The sequence below is a fragment of the Colletotrichum truncatum genome (genome assembly GCF_014235925.2).
Source record: "Colletotrichum truncatum strain CMES1059 chromosome Unknown Contig_0001, whole genome shotgun sequence".
NCBI classification, from domain to species: Eukaryota; Fungi; Ascomycota; class Sordariomycetes; order Glomerellales; family Glomerellaceae; genus Colletotrichum; species Colletotrichum truncatum.
In genome coordinates this window covers 158,927-176,966 of record NW_027222398.1, presented here as the reverse complement: position 1 = coordinate 176,966, position 18,040 = coordinate 158,927, and the positions used below count along the sequence as shown (strand labels likewise).

At 51.1% G+C, this 18,040-nt stretch overlaps 6 protein-coding genes across 6 annotated transcripts; 3 read left to right on the top strand and 3 right to left on the bottom strand.

Moving 5' to 3' along the window:
- Positions 1-1,625: 1,625 nt before the first annotated feature.
- CTRU02_200041 (MCM2/3/5 family protein) lies at positions 1,626-4,387 on the bottom strand (the record flags this gene model as incomplete). The annotated part of the gene is made up of 3 exons (XM_036723157.1): positions 1,626-1,883; positions 1,938-4,284; positions 4,383-4,387. The coding sequence occupies 3 exons, from the start codon at positions 4,385-4,387 to the stop codon at positions 1,626-1,628; spliced, it is 2,610 nt and encodes an 869-aa protein (XP_036584946.1).
- A 457-nt stretch (positions 4,388-4,844) lies between these two features.
- CTRU02_200040 (metaphase-anaphase transition protein) lies at positions 4,845-6,550 on the top strand (the record flags this gene model as incomplete). Its single annotated transcript, XM_036723156.1, has 3 exons — positions 4,845-4,975; positions 5,036-5,090; positions 5,150-6,550. 3 exons carry the CDS (start codon positions 4,845-4,847, stop codon positions 6,548-6,550), a joined length of 1,587 nt encoding a protein of 528 aa, XP_036584945.1.
- Positions 6,551-7,944: 1,394 nt separating this feature from the next.
- CTRU02_200039 (amino acid permease) lies at positions 7,945-9,734 on the top strand (the record flags this gene model as incomplete). The annotated part of the gene is made up of 2 exons (XM_070203630.1): positions 7,945-8,251; positions 8,311-9,734. 2 exons carry the CDS (start codon positions 7,945-7,947, stop codon positions 9,732-9,734), a joined length of 1,731 nt encoding a protein of 576 aa, XP_070062212.1.
- Positions 9,735-10,155: 421 nt separating this feature from the next.
- CTRU02_200038 (uncharacterized protein) lies at positions 10,156-11,382 on the bottom strand (the record flags this gene model as incomplete). Its single annotated transcript, XM_036723154.1, has 2 exons — positions 10,156-10,823; positions 10,884-11,382. The coding sequence occupies 2 exons, from the start codon at positions 11,380-11,382 to the stop codon at positions 10,156-10,158; spliced, it is 1,167 nt and encodes a 388-aa protein (XP_036584943.1).
- A 552-nt stretch (positions 11,383-11,934) lies between these two features.
- CTRU02_200037 (uncharacterized protein) lies at positions 11,935-13,050 on the bottom strand (the record flags this gene model as incomplete). The annotated part of the gene is made up of 1 exon (XM_070203629.1): positions 11,935-13,050. The coding sequence occupies one exon, from the start codon at positions 13,048-13,050 to the stop codon at positions 11,935-11,937; it is 1,116 nt and encodes a 371-aa protein (XP_070062211.1).
- A 2,087-nt stretch (positions 13,051-15,137) lies between these two features.
- CTRU02_200036 (alpha-glucosidase) lies at positions 15,138-18,022 on the top strand (the record flags this gene model as incomplete). The annotated part of the gene is made up of 3 exons (XM_036723153.1): positions 15,138-15,369; positions 15,436-16,171; positions 16,231-18,022. The coding sequence occupies 3 exons, from the start codon at positions 15,138-15,140 to the stop codon at positions 18,020-18,022; spliced, it is 2,760 nt and encodes a 919-aa protein (XP_036584942.1).
- Positions 18,023-18,040: the final 18 nt, after the last annotated feature.

Here is an 18,040-nt window from a genome sequence, read left to right as displayed (position 1 = left end):
TGGCCAGGATTCCTCGCCCTACTCATCATGATGGGGCTCATTTCCCTATCCTGGCTGATAGCCCGCGTGTGGATAGCGCAGCAGAACGGCGCAGTTTGCGTAGCGTGCATGGGGAGAGATCCTACGGCTTACATGACCAGGGTCGTGGCTCATCCTTTTCATCTGGCAATTTTCAAGTTTGTGTCTTGGGAGGGTGATGATGGTGGATGGAAGCTGCATCGTTCTTAAAAGTGAGAAGAAGGCCAGTTGGTTGCTTGACATACTAACCCCGATACCTGACAAAGTCGGGAGAGAAAAAGGGTGTGAAGGAAAGTGTAGTTTGTGAAAGCCACCTGCCGTCGAGTTACACCACGCCTAGAAACCCCATGCAGATCTGGACCGAAAAGCTGCTGCACCTAAACTGAAGTGGATGCTTTCTGCGTCTGGCCCCGTCAAAAGCGGGTCTCTGTCCGTATGAAGTTCAATGTTGTACAAGGTATTTGCGAGCCATGCTCGCGTAGCCTGCTGCCCTGCTGAAAGCATCTGTCAGCTCTCATCATCTCCTACCAAGGCTGAGCTATTACAAAATAAAAATAAAAAAGACGATTCCCATTATTCGTGGCTGTCCTCATACCATGAACAAAATGCGCATATAAGCTTACGTACTTTATAGACAACAAACCATCTAAATCTCTCATGACATTCGACCCGAAGCTCTGGCACCTTTGATTAAATCGACAGGCATGGGCGATGCATAGTATATGCTGGAATGAAACCTGGGAGCATGAGCTCATCCTCTCATGGAAAACGTGGGACTCGATCAAATCTGCTTAGGTATGCAGGTATGTAAGCATACCCAAACTGAGCTGGGGTATTACTCGTTGTAGTTCCCCACAGTAGCCGCATCCCCCAAAAGTTGGGGGTCCATGCAACTAACTTTGAAGGAGCTGCCTAGCAGTGACCTGTGGAGGCTGTGAGCATCACCCGCAGTGCAGGCACCTTCTTGATGGTTTCTAATTTTGTCTGTGCCAGCCATGATTGCGGGACGCCTCCTCAAGTTGAGTCCGGCTTAGCTCCCGTTGGCGATTCCTATTACGTTCATCAAGACCGTTCATCTGAGCCATCATTTCGTCGGATTTTCCCTGGCGTTGAGGAATATTCCAAGTCAGTCGAACACAACTGAACCCCCGACCAGGGTAGCTACTACGAGTCTACTAGTAGCTCTCCCGCCCAACAACATCGAAATCCTGATTTTCCCCAAGCCAAATTGTAAGCATAAATATCAAGCTGCGCATGCAATATCTCTCGCCTTGGCCCGAGACATTGGCTACTGCCACTCTGGACGTGTACCACAGCCGACATCAACATTCATCCCAACTCGGTCCTGTAAGGCTGGTCATATACAAAACTAGGCCCACGCCTGCCTAGCGAGCAAAGAGTGCGTGCGTCTCGGTAGAACGGAAAACAACCAGTTTTTTCACATTACCTGATATCATCTATCAAACAGTGCCCATCCCGGACATGTGCGCTTTGCCTCTTCGCCAGTCGCCGCCAGCCTGATTTGCAAACAATTGGAAAACCCCCGCCCCAGCCATTATACACAAAGAATCGCTCCCCCCAAATAGCTCGCTCGACGCCCCCAAAACTCATGCTCTTACCGAGCCAGCTTGTCTCGATCCCTGGCTGGTTCCTGCCCTCCTTTGTGAATTTCCACCAGGTCTTGCTAAAGTGTACTTGGCGAATGCCCGCGCCAGTGCCTTCTTGCAGCTAATCTTCTGGCTTCCAACGAAGCTCTCTACCGTGACAGCAATCGCCCTGTCAATGTCTTGAGCTGAGCAGTACTCTGAGAGTCTCATCCTGCAGAACGCTTCGCTGATGCGGATGATGGCTTCAAGATGTCGCACCTAGTCACTATTAGCAAAAAAAGCAATCTTTCCATGTAATCGCGAGCTGCCTACCGTAATGGGGTATGCGCCAGTGGCAAGAGATTCTCTTCTCATATCGGCAAATAGACGCGCAACCTTGTCCTCGTCCATGTGGTACAACTTCGGGCTAACACGCTCACGTGCGTAGAGGATGTACTTGCGAAGGAGCTCCTGGGGGATCTCGCCCTCCTTCTTCTGAGACTCGGCTGGCGTGTCCTGCTTTTCCGAATCGGGCTCCACATCCATCGAATCCTCTGCTGGCTGTGAGGATGAGGGGTGACTACGGCTATGCGAGCCGACAATGAACCGCGCAAGGCGTTCATCCTCTGATGGTTCCACCGTATCACGAACGACACACAATATATCAAAACGAGACAGGATAGGCTCAGTAAGCTCAACGTTTGCCGAGAAGGGAATGGTCGAATTGTAACGCCCACCAATAGGGTTCGCCGCAGCAATGATGCCGCAGCGAGCCTGGAGAGTTGTGACAATGCCGGCCTTGGAGATGGAAATGGTTTGCTGTTCCATGGCTTCGTGAATTGACGTACGATCTTGATCGTTCATCTTGTCGAACTCGTCAATCAAACAAGTACCCTTGTCAGCCAGCACCAGAGCACCACCCTCCAAAGTCCATTCGGCGGTCAGGGGGTCTCGCCGGACGCTGGCCGTCAAACCGACGGCACTGGCTCCCTGGCCGGTCGCGAAAACTGCTCGATGGGCCGTCTTTTCGACATATTTGAGAACCTGAGACTTGGCAGTACCAGGATCACCCAAAAGTAGGACGTTGATGTCGCCACGGACCTGGTGAGCACCCTTTCCGACCTTGGCAACACCGCCAAACAGGGACAAAGCCACAGCTGTTTTGATGTCTGTATGCCCGTAAATGCTAGGGGCAATAGAGTTGATAAGCTTGTCGACGATGGCAGGGTCGCGAGAAAGCTTGCGGATCTCCTGCTCATCTTCTTCCGTCATGCGGAATCCTGCCAGCTGGTCGTGTGCCTTGACGACGTTGTTCGCCTCCAGGATCGTAGCAAAGACAGGGAAGCCATTTCGGTTGTTCAACTGAGCATCATAGTTGTTCCGGTAGATTCCAGTGACTTCAATCTCTTCGCCGGGCTTCGCTTTATCGATGAGATCCCAGAGGAGAATTACTTCTCTGTGTCTAGGCAAACGACCGGCCGGAACGGTGCCAGGAGACTCTTGAAGAGTGAGCTTTTGATAGTTGCGATAGACTGTCTTTTCCGAGTTAAGTGTAAAGGGACCGCGGGATTGGCATGCTTGGCAGTACGTGATTTTGACCTCAACGTTTGATTCTTGTTGGAACGGCCCAAGGGTAATACCGCACTTGGTACAATCAAACTTCACGTACTTCAGCTGCGGGAAGACGCCCGTTCTCTTGGTCACCACACCACTAACTCTTACCAAGCAGTTAAGGTGTGACTGTCGAAGCTGTCGTAGAGTGTAGTGAACGGGCAGGTCAAAGATGCGGACGTGGATTTCCGAGTGGATGCGCTCATAGTCGGGGTAATGCAGAAGCACGACGTCCATGGCAACTTCGTCGAAAAGCTTTAGGATTTCTGCTGGCGCATTGGCCAAGAAGTAGGCGAGGATAGCCTTTGATGTAGAGAGGTGGTCGTAGGAAACCTCGAGAGACTCAGCGTTAACCTCACCAAGGGTGCGAATGCGGTTTCCGTAGACGGAAGAGCCGTGCTCGTCGGTGTATTCGGTCAAGAAAGCCTTGAATTCTCTCTTGATGGTCCGTTGAACAAAGGGTTGAGAAACCCACTCAGTTAAGCTGGCTGACTTGACGTCTTGCAGAGCCTCGAGTGAGAGCTCTTCGTCCAGAATGTCCGCATCCATGTCCTCATCCGGATCTTCATCGTAGTGGTGACGGCGACGGCGAGGCTGAGCCGAGAGATCAATATCGCCTTCATCGTCCTCCCCGGGAAGGAAAGCAGCGGGAATCCGTTGGCGGCGGGCAACTTCTCTGTCTCTGCGGTTGAGCTGTGCTTCGAGTCTTCTCCTTGCACCCAAGTCCATATCGCCAAAATCGCCTTCGTCGTCGATGTCGATACCATCGTAGCCATCATCTTCTTTGGCTCTGTAGTCTTGTTCAAATCCCTCTCGGAAAAGGTCTACGTCGTCTTCGGCCATTTCATCGATGTCATCAAGGTCATCCTGGATCTCAGCTTCATCCTCGATGTCCTCGTCATCGTCACCGCCATGAGCCATGAAGGGTGCGGGAGGAGACGAGGGCATTGGGCTCGAGCCAGGCGCAATCGATGAGGTACCATCATCACCGTTCGGACGGCCACGCTTGCGACTCGATCGCTCAGGCGGCCCTCTGTTGGCGGAGCTGAAGCTGCTTCTGAGAGGAGAACTGCATTGGCAATTAGCGCTGAAGTCTTTTATCCCTCCGGCAACGAGTGGAGCAAAATCATGTTGTTGTCAGAGATCAAAAATGTCACAGGAGCTTACCTCATGTTTGCAATGTAAATGGAAACAATGCACAGGAGTTATTCCTCTTTGCAAATTGCGAAACTTTGCGACGAAGGGGATAGAGACGTTTGTGAATGGGGGATGCAGAACTGGGAAAGAGGGGGGCAGGACTGCGAAATTAGTGAGGGACCCATTCACGCTTCAAGTGGAAACGCGTCAGTGGTAAGCGCGTAAAGTGGCACCTTCCCTAAACCGGACGACGCGTAAATGGGCAGTGTGGGCAGCTGCAAGGGAATGTCGCAGTGGAAGCTGAGGTACGGGGTAACCTATCTGACGTACATACCTACCCTACCTATGCTTTCCCCAACACGACTCTCTCGATAACACCAATTGCCCCAAAGTTACGAGCTTTGAGCTTTCCATCCATCTCGAACAGAAAATTTGCGATTGAGAGCTATTTAGCGGTTATTTTATCATCTGCGCTCCATTGTCTCTATAACCATGTCAATGGACCCCCCTCCGCCACCAGCTGCTGCTGCGTCTGGCGACGTTGCCGAAGCGCCTGCCCCAAAGGCGGCACGTAGCGAAAGCTTCTCTTCGCAGAAATCCAGCGACTCCCAAACTGCCGCTGAGTATGTCATAACTCCATTTCGATTCAAGATTGATGCCGAGAGCTAATGGCAAGCCTGCAGATTCATTCGCGACCAGATGCAGCTAGAGGCTGACGCCCGGGAAGCTCTTCCATACGTATGTCACCTCATACTCTGATTAATTCTTCAAATATAGACAAAGCTGACAGCCCATAGAGCATCGAAAACTGCACCAAAATTCTTGGTTCCCTTCGACAGAGTGTCTTTGCATGTCTGACTTGCAACCCGCCTCCCACGAACCCGAAGGATTCCTACAATGCAGCTGGAGTTTGCTATGCTTGCTCAGTCCAATGTCATGGGGAACACACTCTTGTCGAAATTTTCACCAAGAGGAATTTCACCTGCGATTGTGGTACCACACGATATCCTGCGACCAGCCCCTGTAGCTTGCGAGTGAACTCCAGCACGAACACCAAAGGCGGCGTGCATTCAGAGGAGCCAGACGCAAACAATAAGTACAACCAAAACTTTAGGAACAGATTCTGCGCGTGTGAGTGCGACTACGATCCGTTTCAACAGAAGGGCACCATGTTTCAATGCTTGGGCTTGGGCACAACAGAGACTGGCGGATGCGGCGAAGATTGGTATCACCCTGGTTGTCTTGTCGGCATGGGTCCGAAGTGGTTTGAGGACATGAAGAAAGGAGCCGGGATTAAGGCACATGATGTGAACTCAGAGAAGGAGGCCTTGCCCACAATCTCCGAGGACTCGGAGTCCCGTCCAACAGGAGCTATTGATGCGGAAGCTAAGGATGAGGACGAAGAAGATGAGGATGTGCCAATGCCACCTGGATTTCCCGGAGAAGATGATTTCGAAGCCTTTCTCTGCTATAAGTGCGTCAATGCCAACCCATGGATCAAGAAATACGCGGGTGCCAAGGGATTCTTGCCCCCAGTCTTCTCGAGTCAGGGCAACGGAGGCGCAGCGACTACGGAGGAAACGTCTAAAAAACGGAAAGTGGAAGATGATGGTGTTGAAACACACGCTAAGCGACTGAAGAGCGATCTTGAGGCGTCTCAAAGCCATCCTGATATCAGTGAGTCAAAAGCCATTCCAGAGGTCACAGAGGAAGCCTCTGCGTGCAAGTGGGCTGCACTCCCCATGCCACCGGACGAAGACTTTTCTCTCTTTCTGAAGGAGGACTTCCGCAATCATATTTGCCGATGTTCGTCATGCTACCCCAACTTGGATCCGCACCCTCAACTACTTGAAGAGGAAGAAACGTACGAGCCGCCGCTATCCGATGGAGGCGACTCTGAGCATGGTGGCTCAACCAACGGAAGTGGAAGTCTTTTGGAGCGAGGCGAGAGCGCGCTGCGCAATGTTGACCGTGTCCGGGCGATCGAGGGCGTTATGGCTTACAATCATCTCAAGGATCAGCTGAAACCCTTCTTCCAGAAATTTGCTGAGAGCGGGCAGGCTATTGGCGCTGAGGACATCAAGTCTTATTTCGCCAAACTTAGAGGCGATGAGCAGGCCATCAAGGATGCTGGAGATGCAGCCAGCAACTCGAAGGATGATGAGGACGGTCACCGCCGAGAGCAAAGCGGATACTGACCTCTGGTCAGCCACCCTTTCTAAACAACTTTGATGTTCGTTTGGGGCACAGATTCGGTTTTGCATGTATTGTAATGATTGCCTAGTAAAGCTGGCAGGGTTGGGATCTACTATTTGATGCAAAAGTGGGAGATACCGGGGATATTCAAGTAAGGGATGTATAACTATGGCTTGTTGTTTTTGTTGAGCCACTCTGGCTTCAAAACTTGGGTACGATGTTGGAACATATGCCTTTTGTGTGAAACTTCTGGCTACATGTGAAAGCACAGTCGTCGATGTATATGTATATGCTGTATGAAAGCGAGCTTGGTAATTGGTAACTTGCGCCGTCTACCTTGCTGAGCACACAACAGTGACCTTCTGAATTCAGTATCCCACAAGCCAGTGATCAAAATAGTTCAATGGATGCCGAGAAAACATTGAAGAAACGCTCAAAAAGGAAATTGGTTTCCTTGATATAATAGCCACAACTGCACCTATTGAACAGAGTTCGGCGCCTAAGTCATGAACTAACTTTGTTCACGCCATCAAGGTCGTGGAAAAGTAGGGAGGACGATAGGTTCAAAAACAAATGCGGAAATGCCAGAGGCTGTGTAGGTGAGCAGTCGGATGAGCAGCAATCGAGGTCAGTACTAATGTCATAAGTGCAATGTTGGCCTCGAAGTATAGATCGTGGCAGGAACCACATGTTGTCGACCTGCGCGGTGGGAAATGGTAAAGTCGATCTTGTTTAGTCTCCACGACCTTGTAGAATGATGAATGCGCACAAGCAATGGGGATATTACAAGAGATGGCAGAACGAAAGCCTAAAAGTTCATTTTCCATTCACGCAGATAGATAGTCGAACTCCGTGTCTTGTAAGCCTTGGAGTTAACAAACTAAACCATCTATGATGTCTATGATATTGAAAAGACATGCCACATTGGGTTTTGACCTTACTTCAACAGGACAGAGGCTGCTTGTCCCCCCCCCCCCAACATTGGCAAAGCTGCGTAGGAGATCTAGGTCTCGGCCATCGAAACCCTATATTGCCATGGCATGGAATGTGTGAGGCGTCACTCCTGTGCGCTTACGATGAGCATATGATGGATATGTCCCGGCCCTGGCGTCTTCCCCCTCCAGAAACATCATGCTACCCAGAGCATTTCCCCCTCAGAAAGCCACGATAATTATTATCATCATGTATATATAAACCTACGTCCTCTGTTTGCCGGCCAGGTAGATGCCTTTCACGAACCCTTCTCTATATGTCTTTCTTTCTAAAAAGACTCCCGCTATCACTAGTTCTAAGCCACTCCCACTCTTCGAGCCTTTTCAACTCTTTTACATTCGTTAGCCAAGATCCGCCCATATTACACTAACAGTGTTCTTCTGTTGCCACTTGGTGCGGTGCCATGTCTTCAGCAGGCTTCAATTTGCCCTCTAAGACGGCCACTGAGATTGAAAATGTTGTAGAGGCTTCCCGCACGCCCAGCGGACACGCTAGCAATGATCAGTTCGTGTCTGAGGCTGACAAGCTGGAGCGGCATATCAGTATTCGGCATATGATCTTCATGGCTTTAGGCGGCTCAATTGGTGCCGGCCTTTTCGTGGGCTCCGGTGCTGCTTTGGGATCCGGCGGCCCTCTTAATCTGGTCCTCAACTTCGCCTTGGTTGGTCTCGGTGTCGGTTGTACAATGGGCTGCCTTGGAGAACTTGCAGGTAAGTAGAATTATAACCGTTGCTCCATTACGTTTCTTTGTGCTAACTGTGGATGAAAGCTTCGTATCCGGTCGCAGGTGCGTTCTACGATTACTCAAGACGCATGATATCGGAAGCGTGGGGCTTTGCGATGGGCTGGAACTTCGTATTCAACTGGCTCATTGTCTTCCCCTTTGAGCTTACCACCATTGCTGCTCAAATGAAGTACTGGGTTCCCGACCTGCAACCAGCTTATATAATAACACCCATTCTACTTGCTCTAACGGGTTCATCGTTCCTCGGTTCTCGCTGGTTCGGTGAGCTCGAGCATGCCTTTGGAATCGGAAAGGCCGTGGCCATCACCGTCTTCATCTTTACCGCAGTCTTCATCATCTCCGGGGCTGTGCCCACGGATCCTAGGTTAGTAGATGATCTCAGTGATCCGAAGTTCAAGGTATTGACAAGTCTCAGGCGTGGAACCGGAGCCGAGTACTGGCAGAATCCAGGTGCCGTGAAGAACGGCATTTCCGGGTTTCTCTTAGTCTTTCGAACAGCAGGCATGTCGTACGGAGGCACAGAGCTTCTCGGCCTAACGGCAGCTGAATGCAAGAATCCCCAGAAGGCCTTGCCTTTGGCGACCAAGATCGTCTTCGCACGCATCTTATTCTTCTACATCGTCTCTCTCCTTCTTCTCGGTTTTGTTGTCCCATCCAACCATCCTGGCCTGGCTTCCACTGGCCATGGGGCCAAGTATAGTCCTTTTACGCTAGCTGCTCAAATCGCCAACATCAAGCATCTCCCAAGCTTCTTCAACGCCCTGATCGTAGTAGCGCTCGTTTCGATGGCCAACGCCAGTATCTTTGCCGCCAGTCGCGCCTTCCAGGCTCTGTGTGAGAAGGGCATGGGCCCCCGCTGGGGTGCCAAGGTCAAGTGGGGTGTGCCGGTGTATGCATTCTTGGTAACGTTCGTTGTTGGTTTACTCGCGTTCGTCAACATGGTAGAGGGCGGCGCCGCTATCTTCGACTGGTTGTTGAGTCTTTCAGGGGCGAGCAATTACTACACCTGGGCCTCGATCTGCATCAGTTACATCCGCTTCCGCAAGGCATGGGCTGCCCAGGGGCATGATCACAGGACGCTGTTGTGGAACAGCCCTTTCGGCACCTGGGGCGCCATTGTTGGTTTGACAATCTGCATTGTAGGATTGCTTGCGAATGTCCTGACAGCCATTATGCCCGTAAGCGGACATTATTCGGTTCAGGATATTTTTCGTGACAACATCGGAACATTTATTCCCCCAGCTTTGTACTTGGGCTACATCTTGTATGAACGTATGATCAACAAGATCAAAAACCCGGCCCTTATTCCTCTTGAAAAGGTGGACGTGCAAACGGGAATCCGCCTTCAGCCTGAAACCTCCAGCTCGGATCTAGGGCGACCGACAGTTGTGCATATCATAACACAGGGATCGTCGTCGGGGGACTTATCGGCAGTTGAGAAATCGTGAAGCGCTTCAGAGATATTGAGATCACCCTTTGGGTATATTGGCGTATAGAATACTTTGTTGGCTGTTCGTGTTTTTGAGCTGATACCATCCGGCGTCGTGTTTTTTACGAGTAAAACAAAACTAAAAGTGTTTGTGTTGTGTAGCATGATCGCCACAGACATGTCTTCTGCGTAGAGACTCATCAGAAATATGTCGTTTCATTTCAATAATTCTAACAATCACCCATTAACGTATTCGTGACATTGGCAGCCAGAGGCAAACCACAGCATGGCAAATGTAATAAGAGGTATAATGCGATCGCCCACCCTTGAGCTTTTCTGCCTCCCAGATCCGATCCCCAACGCCGTTGCCGCTTAAACAGGGTAGTCCCTGCGCCGTATTATCAATTAAGCATCTCGAAAATATCATGTCCTGGCTGGCATCACTGGCCAGATGAGCCAGTACTCGACGTCGCGCTTGAAGGCCGTGGTGGCGGCACAGGCATGCCCATTGGGATTCCCAGATCTCTTTGCATCGGTACGCCACCCATCATACCAGAATCAGGTGACTGAGGGCGCGAATACTCGTCGCCCATCTGCTGGCTGCCGGCAAGTTGTTCCTGGGCGGCCCTCTGCTCCAGCTCCTTTAAACGTTCCTTCTCGGCAGGGTCGATGAGGTCATCGTCATCGCTCCAGGAGGGATCTTCGTCGCTGACTTCGGGCATGGCCATCCTCTTCCAAAACCGCAGCTCTTGTCGCGCGGCAACTTCTTCGACACGGCGATCCCATCTTGCCTCGTCCTCGTCATACTTGCGGCGAAAAGTTCGAAGCAGCTCGTTAGCCTTGCCGGCACGCTCTTGCATTTCCCAAATTTGCTCTCTTAGTCTGCTATTCTCAGCGCGTGCCTCTGCCAACTGTGAGCGGTAGGATCGGTGCCAAGAGGCAACATCTGTGACGTGTTTTGCCTTGTATTCGTGAAATTGCTTCAACATCGCGGCCAAGACGGTTGCGTATTGCGTGAGGAGGGTTGCGTTAGCGTCGCGGCTGTACTTGGCCTTTTCAAGTGACTCGGAAAGAATCGAGATTAGAGTGTCGAGGTTCTGGTCCTGGGCTGCGAGAGGTCTAGTTAGTAACAGGACCGAGGAACTTCTTGGGCTTCCCCACGACGCACCATTAATGTCTTCAGCAGCACTGTGAATTAATTCCTCATTGCTCATTCCCTGAGTCCTTGCGCGACTGCGCACCCTGCCAAGACCGGATACAATGTCTTCGGTAACGCGCCGATTTTCAGCAAGCTGTCGACTCAGTTCCTCGACCATGCCGTAAATGTAGTTAAGCTCAGCCTGCTGACCAGCCGGGGTAGGCACGCCGCCCATGCCCGCAGGCATATTACCGCCATTCATTCCGTTCATGAGGACGAGCTGCTGGTATTGTGCGTGGGCGAGAGCTTGCTGAGCGGGTGAAAGAGGACCGGCCGTAGTAGACGGTGGAGGGGGAGGCGGTAAGGGGTGCTGTTGCTGTCGCAAAGGGGGAAATTGGAGCTGTGGCTGTGGCTGCTGTTGGGGGTAATACTGCTGCTGATTGATGTTGTGGGCAACAGCGTTGGTCGCGTTGGAGTTGGGGTTGAGGGGGGAATCGCCGGCGCTTGGTGAAGGAGCGGGTATGTTCATGGCCTTGGGTCTGGTGGTTGCAACTGGCGGGCAGCTGTGAGATGCTCCGGATGTGAGCCGGAGACAAAAGAAGCGATGGACTGGCCTCTAGAGGTGGAGCTTATCTGAGATGGGTGAAGCGCTCCTCGTGGAAAGTACCTTAACTACTCTGAGATATCCGCTTTGGGTTTGGAGGTGTGGAGGGCGAATGGGTGGTGTCTTGCCCAAGAATCACTTCGCAAATACAATATCATTGTAACGGGGTTTATTTTTCGGAGACTGATAGATCTAGGGCACTTGCTGATATATGCATAATTCTGCCCTGAGAAATGCTGATCTCCTCCATTCCAACTATTTACTGTCATGATTGCGATAATAGCAGTCTGGGTTACTTTTTAGGAAACGGTAGGCTAAAGCGCATTTCTGTAATCAACGTCATGGAAAGACTACTTTAGTAATAGTCAGAATCGAGATACCGCCAATAATAATAATCATACAATTGAAAGAACCGATGGCGTGTAAAACGAGCAACCCCACAAAATCCAGACTCGCCCTCTTGAACTCCAAGACCGGCTACAATGAAGTTTCTTGCTGGGTTTTTTCCAAATGCCGGTTCAGGATTGACGCCTTGGGTGTCTCTTCGTCATCCTCCTCATCCTCATCTTCTTCATCTTCTCCCATCAAGGCAGTGGCGGCAAACTGCGAAAGAATCTCGCGCTCCCGCGCCACGTCTCTCCCAGACAATGACGTCGTGTTCTCAAACTCTCTGCGGGCCCTTTTCCCTCTGATGGTCTGCTTGGTAGGAGTCTGTGGAGGGCCACTGTACCCAATGAAGGGGCGGGGGCCGACAGGATGATGAACGGGGCGCTCGAGTGAGCGTGAGGCGACATCGAGATTCGCCATGTGGCGACGGAGAGGCCTGACCGAAGGTGAATCGTCCCAATTCATAAACTCATAAGCCTTATACTGTTCATTGTCTTCAGGAGTGGTTGGAGTGGCAGTCTCCATAGCGCAAGGGCGAGGGGGGACACTTGTATCCTTGTACTCAGCGAATGAATTGCTGAGATCACGCGGCGTGGCAGTGACGGTCCCCGACTGGCAATTTGTAGATTTTTTGGACGACTTTCCCTTTACGCCGAGAGCTAAGTAGTGCTTCGGGCTAGGGTCGAAGTCGAGTCTGTGGACAAATCCTGGACCAGGCTTGTTACCGTCAGCATCACAGAGGTTGGTCTCGGGGGTGCTGAGTCGTAAAGCCTTCAGGTTACGCAGGAGCTCGCCGGCTAACTGAACAGTCGGTCCTTCAGTGGTAAAGGGGTCATCAAAACTGCCAGATGTGGCGAATGAACCGAGTGTATCATGCATGTTCTCCGAGAGGCCAGTGGGAACGAAAGGCTTTTTCGAAAGGCCAAGGTCGGACATGGCACTAGAGCTCTTGACACCGGCTCGGCCCATACGAGAGATAGGTTTGAGAATTCTTCGTCCATTGTCAACAAAGTAGTTGTTGTCTTGCAGGTCGAAGTTGGCAGGCTGATGGCTGCCAGATGAAAGCGATTCGACAGACTTCTGAAAAGCTTGAGCCGCGGCTATCTCGTCTTTTTTCTTCCCATCGATCACACTTTCCATGGAGTCGACGGTAGTCCAAAGGAAATTGCGGGCACTATCGTGCTTGTTGTCTTCACCAGATGCCATTTTAGTGATCTGTGTTACGAGTAAAGTAAGTCGGAATGAAGTCGGAATGAAGTCGAAAATCCAAGGCCAGCTCTGACCAAAGTGTCAGTTAAGGGACAATAAAGGTTTTTTCTCGAATAGCTCACATATCAAAGGCTTTTTAGAAGACAGAGAGTATCGAGGCAAGCTCGAAGTCCAAAATGAAGAAGAAAATCAGCGAAGCTCATAAAGACTGTATGGAATTGTGGTTGACAAAGCAGCCCATATCTAGCCTGTGAGTCCTTTGGGCTGATATCAGGAGTGAAAGAAGCAGGTGAAATAGCAGTGGTCCTTGGTTAGAAAAAGCACTTTGGAGTTTGTTTAAATCCATCGTGTCGTGGGCCTACTGCCCTCCTTCGTTCAAGTTGGTAGTGTGTCTTGAAGTAAAAGAGCACTCAGCCATGGCCACATCGCAAGGTGCGCGTGATCGCACGATATCAAAGAGCATGAAAAATGCCTAGTAACGGATATCAGTATCACAGCAAGCCTGGTAAACATGCTGGCGGGTAAATATCTGCGTTTCAAATCACAATGAGAACCCGTCTACTTCAACTTCTTCAAGAATTCGACATTGATGTGTTAAATGTAGCGATAATGGCTGATGCCCTTCGTTTCAAGCCCCTTATTCTCGCCCATTTCACTGTGAAGGTTACAACAATATACCGAAGTAAGACAGGCCCCATTTCAATGTTTTATGATCCCATAACTTGCTGCACAAGAATCTCAGACACTTCTCGATGTCTCTACACATGTTACTATTCTCGTGAATGCATAAATTCTGATCACGAATTTACCACTGCTCCATGCCCTTATTTTCCTCTTTATGCCAAGGCTCTTTTTTGTATCTCGAAGCTACAAACATGGGGGGGGGGGGGGTGCACAGATTCATATATCAATAGCTTAACACATAGTTTTCAACCATCATGAATTTGTCTACGCTTCGCTAATAAAGCTTGTCAGGGGAACTCTCAAGGGCATCACATAAACCCTGGTCTAAGAGACTGATATCCCTTAAGCTTTGTTTAGTTGTATGGGGGTTACCTTGTTGTTTCCTGACTGGTCCTTGCAACCAACGGTTGGCGGTATGTTTGGCGACTTTATGTTAATGTTTACTCTAGCCCTTTTGAGTAGCTTGACCGGCGGGTGCAGCTGATCCTCCCGACATTTAGGCCGATGACATCCTAGACTCGGCGTATTACAGCATAACACTTGTCTGGGGAAGGACGTTGCCAACAGCAGGTTCAGATCGTCGAGACAGAGGAAACTTGCGGAGTCTCCGCAAAGGGACGAAGGTCTTTCTTGAATGCGGGGTGATGCGGGGCAGATGAGCTGTTGTCCTTCTCTCAGTGGTTCCCCCATCATCTAGTCAAGCCACCAGTCGGGCCGTTGGCTGCAGCCGAGCAGGGCCATGCATCTAGACCGCAGGAAGTGAACGTCCGTTAATAAACAATGCCTATTCTCCGCCTGACATCACCAATGACGGCCCGCTCAGCTACCCCAGCACATCATAGACATGGTCTTCTCTGCACATCATCGTCACGCTTTCTGATTTCTCCTACTAGTAGTGTTGGGCTACGCGTGCGGGGAAGCGCGTGAGAGCTTGCTTTTCGATTTGAATTCTGACGACAGCGGGCTTACCTCGCTCCATTACTCGCTCACACCACTCGAGAATTAAACCTTTTCACCAATTAACTTTGATGTCCTGGACACTACCTTCTCAACCAGGGAGTCCCGGCCTTCGCACACGAGAGACCGGATGACGTTCCCCTGGCCACCCCGCCCTTATCACACAGACAGTTTACGAAATTTGGACCATTATTTACAAATGTTGTACTAAATATGGAAAGGCATTGAGCTCTGTGTCCAACACGCCCTCGGGATGGACGGCTAGAAATGGCGTTGCCTCCACAGCGGGGGCTCGCTTTCTTCCGCTACCAACGTAGTGTAACTGTGAATTTTGGGATCTGCTGGTAGGCGCGACTATAAGAACCTCCTGCCAGTCGTGATTTTATGGTCATCTGCCCTTTTGTCAAGCTCGCCAGCGACACTCTTACAGCTGAAGAGTCACCATGGCGAGAACCATCTTTGTACTGGGGTTACTTGCGTCGACGGTCTCAGCTGCTGTCATTCGTAGGGACTATCCGAGCGACGATGCTCTCTCAAAATGCCCCGGCTACAAGGCCTCACAAGTCCAGACATCTTCGACTGGCTTGACTGCTGAGCTGTCTCTTGCTGGAGAGCCATGCGATGCTTATGGTATTGACCTGAAGGATCTGACTTTGACCGTCGAGTACCAGACTGGTAAGACTTGAGACCAGCTCTCGTCGATGTTTGGTTTTGCCAGGTGCTTATTAACCAATACCTCAGATACTCGCCTTCACGTCAAGATACAGGATGCCAACAACACCGTGTATCAAGTCCCTGAATATGTGTTCCCCCGTCCTGAGGCTTCCGGTGTCAATGTGGCAGAGTCTAAGCTGCAATTCAACTACACCGAGAATCCTTTTACATTTACAGTAAGCCGAACAGATACCGGCGAGGTTCTCTTCGATACGTCTGGCGCCAGCATCGTTTTTGAGAGCCAGTATCTTCGTCTGAGAACCAAGCTGCCCGATAATCCCAACCTTTACGGTCTGGGCGAGCATTCAGACCCCTTCCGGCTAAACACAACCGACTACATCCGCACTCTCTGGTCCCAGGATTCGTACGGCATTCCGTCAGGTGCGAACCTCTACGGCAACCATCCCGTCTACTACGAGCACCGCAAAACCGGCACACATGGAGTATTCTTTCTGAATTCCAATGGAATGGATGTCTTCATCAACAAGACAGAGAAGTCTGGCCAGTATTTGCAGTACAACACCCTTGGAGGAGTCCTCGACTTCTACTTCGTGTCTGGTCCCTCTCCCGTCGAAGTGACGCAGCAATACGCTGAGATTGCAGGACTCCCAGCCATGATGCCATACTGGGGCTTGGGATTTCATCAGTGCCGATATGGATACCAGGATGTCTTCAACGTCGCTGAAGTTGTACATAACTACAGCGTCGCTGAAATCCCGCTAGAGACTATGTGGACCGACATCGACTATATGGACAGGCGCCGGTAAGTCAACCTGGCATATGTTTTCACTTCCTGAGCATCTAATAATGTCAAAATTGTAGAGTCTTTTCTTTGGACCCCGAGCGCTATCCTCTTGAAAAGGTACGACAGCTGGTCGACAAACTCCATGAGAATGACCAGCATTATATCGTGATGGTGGACCCTGCCGTGGCCTACCAGCAGTACCCGCCCATGTTGCGAGGAATTGAGGATAACATCTGGCTCCTCCGCAACAACGGTTCTGTCTGGATTGGAGTCGTTTGGCCTGGTGTGACCGTCTTCCCCGACTGGTTTGCTGAGAACATCACAAAGTATTGGAACAATGAATTCGCCACGTTTTTCTCGGCCGAGAGTGGTGTTGACATTGACGCCCTCTGGATCGACATGAACGAGCCATCCAACTTCCCATGCTACTTCCCATGCGACGATCCGTACGGTTCCTCTAAAGGCTTCCCACCTGACCCGCCACCGGTACGAGAAAACCCTCGACCCTTGCCTGGCTGGCCATGTGATTTCCAGCCTCCAGGTACGGATTGTAAGACCCAGTCCAAACGCTCAGACCTTGTCCAAAAGGAATCGCCAAGAACGCTGCCTCTTGACAAGAAGTTCGATAACCTAGTCCTCGCCGAAAGACAGACTGCCGGTCAACGACAGGGCCTCCCCGGGAGAGACCTCTTGTTCCCCAAGTACGCCATTCACAACAAAGCTGCCTGGGATACTGAGTCCAATGCGGCAGGTGGCGGCATCTCTAACAAGACGGTGAACACGGACGTTATCCACCAAAACGGCCTGACCATGTACGATACTCACAACCTCTATGGCTCCATGATGTCCACGGCCTCCAGAGTTGCCATGGAAGCCCGCCGACCTGGTCTCCGGCCGCTGATCATTACCCGTTCGACCTTCGCCGGTGCCGGCGCAACTGTTGGACACTGGCTCGGTGACAACCTATCAAATTGGTCGCAGTATCGTATTTCCATCTCACAACTTCTGCAGTTCGCCTCCGTTTATCAGGTGCCTATGGTCGGATCTGATGCTTGTGGCTTCGGAAGCGACACTAATGAGCAGCTTTGCGCCCGTTGGGCTGCCCTCGCCGCGTTTTCGACCTTCTATCGTAACCACAATTCTCTCGATAGCATTTCGCAAGAGTTTTACCTCTGGCCGACTGTCACCGAAAGCGCCAAAAAGGCAATCGCCATCCGTTACCGACTGCTGGATTACATATACACTGCGATATATCAGCAGACCATTGACGGCACTCCGGTCATCAGCCCGCTCTTCTATCTGTATCCGCAGGATGAGAAAACCTTCGGCCTCGACCTGCAATACTTCTACGGCGACGGCATTCTTGTGGCACCTGTGACAGAAGAAAACTCCACATCCGTTGACGTATACTTGCCCGACGATGTGTTTTACGACTGGTACACCCACGAGACCATCCAGGGCAAGGGTGAGACCGTTTTCCTGGCGGATCAAGATTACACCACCATTCCCCTCTTCATCCGCGGTGGAACGGTACTTCCCCTGCGTGCGAACAGCGCCATGACCACCAAGAAACTCAGAGAGGAGGACTTTGAGCTCTTGATCGCGGTCAACAGAAATGGTACCGCTAAGGGCCAACTGTACCTCGACGACGGTGTTAGCTTGGAGCAAGCTGGCGTCACACACGTCACATTCGAGTACAAGGACGGCAAGGTCGCAGTTGACGGTGAATTTGGCTACAAAACGCCACTCAAGGTATCCAAGATTACGCTTTTGAGCGGTGGACACCAAGGTGGAAAGAGACAAGAGACGTCCAAGACGATCGAGGTCGACAAACCCTTGACTGGGCCCTTTGTTGTCGATATTGCTTAAACTGCGGAAACGAACCTT